We start from the raw sequence: 6,954 nt of genomic DNA on the forward strand, positions 1-6,954 counted from the left end.
TCCCAGCTACTCGGGAAGCTGAGGCTGGAGAATCGCTTGAACTCAGGAGGCGGAGGTTGCAGAGAACCAATATCACAACACTGCACTCCAGCTTGGGCAACAGAGCAAGAACCTGTCTCAGAAATAAAAATAAGAATGTCAAGTGTCCAGGCTACTTCAAGTCTACATGAGGATGGCAGGTGAAAATATTATGAAGTGATAATTGTGTGGCCACTTAAAACCAAAGGGGATTTGCCTAAAATCCATCTCGCCTAAAAGATGCCCCACTCCAACCACGACCACAGAGAGCCAGCTCTAAAGACAGACAGAGGTATGGGCACCAGTTCCCAAGTGCCCACATGGCAGCTCCCTCAAAGATGAGCACAGCCAGGGCAGCTGCTGCAGGCACACCCCTCCCATGGGCACACCCCTCCCACGGGCACGCCCCTCCTGCCCCTGTTTCCACTGTCCTCTAATTAGCTGCACAGAAAGTAGGGAGCCCAAGGTCCCTCCATTCAGGGATGCAGCCCACTCACCTGCTTTCTTGTGAGTCGTTTTTTCCACTTCTTGGTGTGACCTTCTGGCAACTAAGCTTTGATTTACTTTCAGTTAGGAAAAGAATGTTTATAAAGAAATATCAGACGACTACGAAAAAATTTATTTTTCTGTGCAGTTATGAAATTCAAATGTCATTCTTAATCAAGAAAACAAAACTCTTGGGCACACCCTGTTATTTTCCTCCTGTAGTTTTCTAAAAATAAGGAAGTTTCAGAAGTCTGAAGTTTTATATAAAGCAGCACCTTCAAATGTACCCTTTCAGACACAGCAGTCATCAGATTTATTTGTGGAAAGCTGGGTAGGTCAAGAATACTTAAAATAATGCGGTTTATATTTAAAATACCTGAATCACTTTGTAACTCAGAAGGAAAAAAGATTACTTAAAATGATTATTCAAAATGCAGACATCAGCCCAACAGGTGTAGCCATCTCACACGGAGCTGGTGATAAATACCTGGGACGACAAAGAAACTGATTTCTTTCCACAGATGTGTGGAAATGCAGCCAAGTACTTGAGAAAAAAACTCAAAGACGCAACCTTAGACAGTCCTCCCTCCTGACTCCAAGGAAAATACACATTAAATGTGAAATAATTTGTTAAATTGAAATAACAATGACAGGTAGTCCTTTTGTTGTTTTTGTTTTGAGATGGGGTCTTGCTCTGTCACCCAGCTGGAGTGCAGAGGTGCTCTCTGCAGCCTTGGCCTCCTGGGCTCAAGCAACCTCCTACCTCAGCCTCCTGAGTAGCTGGGACCACAGGCACTTGCCACCACACCCAGCTAATTTTTAAACCTTTTGTAGGGATGTGGTCTCACTATGTTGCCTAGATGGGTCTTGAACTCCTGGGCTCAAGTGATCCGACCGCCTCAGCCTTCCAAAGTGCTGGGATTACAGGCGTGTGCCACTGTGCCTAGCCAATGAAAGGTATTTTTAAAGGAACATCTAAATGTTGTAATCTCAAAAAACGTTTTTGCCAAAGGTATCTCACAGCCAAGACGAATTCTCTTTTCTACAGTTAGTCACGAGGAAGAGTGATTCTGGCTAAAGATGAACCATGCGCGAGTTCACGCAGACATGAGGGCGCCAGCTAGCAGGACAGAAATTGTCATGAGGCGTTTTAGTTCCAAAATTGTCTAATTGTCTAATTCCATTATCTTCTAAGAAGATAATGACAAAATTATTTAACACAAATATTGCTTCTTAATATCTCATTGCCAAGAGCCACGGGGACATGAAATGATGACTTAAATTTGCGAGAAATCTACTAGGGACAGAGCTCTGTAGCAGGTGATGTCCTTGCGGACAGCAGAGGGGATTCAAAAGGAACAGAGGGCTTTGCGTGGGAGTGGCTTGCTCTGCAGCTAAAAGAGGGGAAAAGCTAGTGATAACACAGGATTCTGAGTTTCTGAAAGGAAGGCCCGCCACCTCTGCACCCCCAGCTCTTGGCTCAGAGCTTTGAATGCGGCATATGATCGAGTGCTGCTGTGCTGAACTGAATTATAGTATATGTTAAGTACATATAAAGAAATAAGAGTTTTCAAAAACAAGCTAGGTAGAACAACCTCCAAAAGTGGCCCAAAGGACCGTAGTTCTTTCTGCAAGCTCTCTCCATCCCAGAGAATCTTGATAAAAAACTGTTCTCAGTGGTTCATTTGGACTGTTCCTTGCTTGACTCAACAAGCATTTAATGATCACCTACAAATGTACATCACTGGGCTATACAATTCACCAACATCAAGCCCCAAAATACTATCATACTTCATGTGATTATGTTGACAGTGCTAAGATTGTTTTCTTGTTATTCTAAGTTTTGATTCTCTGTCAATATTAAAGAGCACAATGTGTTTGCTAGAGCAAGATTCTACCTTGAGACCAATTCTACTAAAGTTCCTGTGTCACTCAAATGCCCACCTTTGGTAGGTCCTTTCCTGTTAAGCACGGCCTGCTGTTCCTCAGTAATGTTCAGCCGCCGAACCACATCAGCTAGAGCTGATTTGAGCAGCTGGATGTCATCTTCTTGCATCTGGACTCTCTGCTCCAGTGAAGCAATGCGGTCCGTCACCTCCATGCTACTTGCAGCAGAAGCACTGTCATCTAAACCAAAAAAAGGATCAAGTGAGTTTCAAGTGTTCCCCGGAAATCAGATCGATAAACATACTCTATCTAGCACATTGTTTTAAGCCCATTCTTTTAACATAATAACACTTACGGACTAAAGATACTGCTCTTACGCAGAAATCATGTGAAATCTTTAGCTGTGTGTAACTACAGCTCTTCATTCTACAATGGTCTTTTCATTCTCTACATTCGCGCTCTTCATTTTAAAGTGTGGTTTTAATTGTCATTATACTTTTCTACATGCAGGCCAACTTGTTTTCAGCAATACTGCAGAACCCTTAGCAGTGGGAAGTCTACTTCAACTTCCCACATATGGGAGAAACCCAGTCTGCATGGTCTTCTAGCTTCTGCTCCAACTATGTTAACTGACTGGTAGGTCATACAATCACAAGGCCACCCTATCCATTGGTCAAGACTCTGAAGGATAAAGCAATATGAGTTTGGCAAGCGACCCTTACAATTATGGTAATCATATTTTCTGACATAGAATCATAATTCCCAACTCCTTATCAGGGTCTGTAAAGCTCTCCATGATCTTCTTGCCTCTCCAATCTCATTTGACATCATTCTTCCCTTCACTTACTGTGCTCTCCAACCAGAGAACCCAGGGAGCACTTTGGGAGGCTGAGGTGGGCAAGCTGCTTGAGCTCAAGAGTTTGATATCAGTCTAGGCAACATGACAAAACTCTGCCTCTTCAAAATACCAAAAAAAAAAAAAAAAAAAAAATTAGCCAGGTGTGGTGGTTAAGTACCTGTAGTACCAGCTACTCAGGAGGCTGAGGTGGGACAGTTTCTTGGGGCCCAAGAGGTCAAGGCTGCAGTGAGCTGAGATTGCGCCACTGCACTCCAGCCTGGCTGACACAGCAAGACCCTGGGTGACAGGGTTGCCCAGGCCGGAGTGCAGTGGCGCAAAAACAAAACAAATGGCCAAAATAGCGCAAATTTAATGAACCGAAATATACAATTACAGGCCAGGTGCAGTGGCTCATGTCTATAATTCCAACACTTTGGGAGACCAAGGCAAATGGATCACCTGAGGTCAGGTGTTCAAGACCAGTCTGGCCAACATGGTGAAACCCCATCTCTACTAAAAATTCAAAAATTGGCTGGGTATGGTGTTGCGCGCCTATAGTACCAGCTACTTGGGAGGCTCAGGTGGGAGTCTCATCACTTGAACCAATGAGCCAAGACTGCACCACTGCACTCCAGCCTGGGCAACAGAGCAAGACTCTGTCTCAAAAAAAAAAAAAATATATATATATATATATATACACACACACACACACATACACACACACAATTACAAAATACTAATCAAAGACGAAGCAAAATAAATGCAAAACAGCCCACCTCAAGGCACATTATAGTCAAACTGTTGAAAACCAAAGATAAAGAACAAACACCAAAAGCAGCAAGAGAAAAATGACATATTAAATACAAGAGAACTGCAGTCTGATTAACAGCTGACTTATCATAAACTACGGAGACCAGAAAAGAGCGGAACTACATCTTTAAAGTACGGGGTGAGAAAAAACTAAATCCAGAATTTTACATCCAGCAAAATATCTTCCAAGAAAGCAAGTAAAATAAAGACATTTTCAGAGGAACAAAACCAGAAAGAATTAATCACCAAAAGACCTGCACTGCAAGAAATGCTAATAAAAGTTCTTTAGGCTAAAGAGAAATTGTATAAGATACAAACTCAGACCCTAAGAAAAAAATGAAGAGCACTGGAAATGATAAATACCTGAATCAGTTCAAAGACTCATTTTTTTTCCTTTTTCCATTTTCCTTTTATGGTATCATGAAACCTTAAATTTTTTTTTTTTTTTTTTGACAGGGTCTTACTCCATTGCCCAGGCTTGAGTACAGTGGTGTGATCACAGTCACTGCAGCCTCCATCTCCTAGGCTCAGGTGATCCTCCCACCTCAGCCTTTTGAGGATCTGGGACTACAGGCGCACCCCACCATAACTGGCTAATTTTAAAATTTTTTATAGAGTCAGGGTCTCACTGTGTTGCCCAGGCTGGTCTTGAACCCCCGGTCTCAAGTGATCCTGCTTCATCCCCCCAAAGTGCTGGGATTACAGGTGTTAGCCACTGCACCCAGCCTTGAACCTTCAAACTTCTAAAGACAGAAATTAAAATATTGTCTTATACGGTTTATAATGTATTTTTATGTAATACATATGAGTACCATAACATAAAAGATGGGGTAAATATGGATCTACAAGTTGCAAGATTTCAATATTTTATATGAAGTATACAACATTATATGTGGTTTTTACTGATTTCAATTGACAAAAATTGTATATATTGTATATAACATGTTTTAAAATACACACATACATTGTGGAATGGCTAAATTGAGCTAACACATGTACTACCTCACATACTTATTTTTGTGGTGAGAACACTTAAAATCTACTCTCTTAGCAGTTCTCAAGAATACATACATGTTATTAACTATAGTCATAATGTTGTACAATAGATCTCATGTAAGTAGTTATTATTAACTGTAAGGGGTTAGTATTAACCGTAGTGGAAAAGTCACAGATGTTTATTGCAATCCCTCATAAATGACTAAAGAATAATGCAAAGGAGTGTAGCTAAAAAGCCAACAGAAAATTTAAAATGAAATTCTATATTCAAATAATTCAAAAGAAGGAAGGAAAAGAGTAACAGAGGTACAAAAAAGAAAGACAAGTAAAAAATAAAATGCTAAACCCAAACCTAGTATAGCAATAATTATATTACATGTTACATTAAACCAGTAATTTCATTAAACATACCAATTAAAAGGCAGAAGTCAGAATACATTTTTTTTTTAAAAAAAGCAAAACCCAACTATATGCTGTCTACAAGAGATACACTTTATTTTACTTTTTAAAAATCTTTTTAAATTTATTATTGTTATACTTTACATTCTAGGGTACATGTGCACAATGTGCAGGTTTGCTACATATGTATACATGTGCCATGTTGGTGTGCTGCACCCATCAACTTGTCATTTACATTAGGTATATCTCCCAATTCCATCCCTCCCCGCTCCTCCCACCCCATGATAGGCCCCGGTGTGCGATGCTCCCCACCCTGTGTCCAAGTGTTCTCATTGCTCAGTTCCCACCTATGAGTAAGAACATGCAGTGTTTGATTTTCTGTCCTTGCAATGGTTTGCTCAGAATGATGGTTTCTAGCTTCATCCATGTTCCCACAAAGGACAGGAACTCATCCTTTTTTATGGCTGCATAGTATTCCATGGTGTGTATTTGCCACATTTTCTTAATCCAGTCTATCGCTGATGGACATCTGGGGTGGTTTGAAGTCTTTGCTATTGTGAATAGTGCCACAATAAACATACGTGTGCATGTGTCTTTAATAGCAGCATGATTTATAATCCTTTGGGTATATACCCAGTAATGGGATGGCTGGGTCAAATGGTATTTCTAGTTCTAGATCCTTGAGGAATCGCCACACTGTCTTCCACAATGGTTGAACTAGTTTACAATCCCACCAACAGTGTAAAAGTGTTCCTATTTCTCCACATCCTCTCCAGCACCTGTTGTTTCCTGACTTTTTAATGATTGCCATTCTAACTGGTGTGAGATGGTATCTCATTGTGGTTTTGATTTGCATTAAGAGATACATTTTAAATACAAAGATACAGATAGGTTGAAAGTATATGAATGGAAAAAATATATACCATGGAAACAATAAGCATAAAAAGGCTGGATGTAATATAAGATAAAATAGATGTCAAATAAAATGTATTACCAGAAATAAAAAGGGCCATTTCATAATGAAAAAAGAGTCAATTATCAGAAAAACACAACAATCATAAACATATGTGCCTAATAGAGCTTTAAAATATATGAAGCAAAACTGACAGAATTAAAATTGGAAACAGACAATTCTATAATTTTTCCCAAAGATTTTAATGTCCCTCTCTCAGCAACTGATAGAACAACTAATTTAAAAAATTAGTAAAGGCTTGGGCAGCATAGCAAGATCTCATCTCTATAAAAAATTTAAGGCCGGGTGCGGCTGCTCAAGCCTGCAATCCCAGCACTTTGGGAGGCTGAGGTGGGCGGATCATGAGGTCAGGAGATTGAGACCATCCTGGCTAATACGGTGAAATCCTGTCTCTACCAAAACTACAAAAAATTAGCCAGGCATGGTGGTGGGCGCCTGTAGTCCCAGTTACTCGGGAGGCTGAGGCAGGAGAATGGCGTGAACCTGGGAGGCGGAGCTTGCAGTGAGCCGAGATTGCGCCACTGCACTCCAGCCTGGGCCACAGAGA

The 6,954-nt window shown here is 40.7% G+C and overlaps 1 protein-coding gene across 3 annotated transcripts in view; it reads right to left on the minus strand.

The window, feature by feature from the left end:
- Positions 1-6,954, minus strand: part of EML1 (echinoderm microtubule associated protein like 1) — a 228,872-nt gene that overhangs the window by 91,005 nt on the left and 130,913 nt on the right. For 2 of the 3 annotated variants that reach the window (XM_011991646.1, XM_011991647.1), the window contains exon 2: positions 2,449-2,631. In XM_011991646.1, coding sequence (XP_011847036.1) covers positions 2,449-2,631 — 183 coding nt within the window. Of the gene's footprint in view, positions 1-2,448; positions 2,632-5,658; positions 5,694-6,954 lie in introns of those variants that run through there. The other variant, XM_011991648.1, reaches the window with a different exon arrangement.

Source organism: Mandrillus leucophaeus, unplaced genomic scaffold (assembly GCF_000951045.1).
Source record: "Mandrillus leucophaeus isolate KB7577 unplaced genomic scaffold, Mleu.le_1.0 Scaffold4, whole genome shotgun sequence".
In the NCBI taxonomy this organism is placed as follows: domain Eukaryota; kingdom Metazoa; phylum Chordata; class Mammalia; order Primates; family Cercopithecidae; genus Mandrillus; species Mandrillus leucophaeus.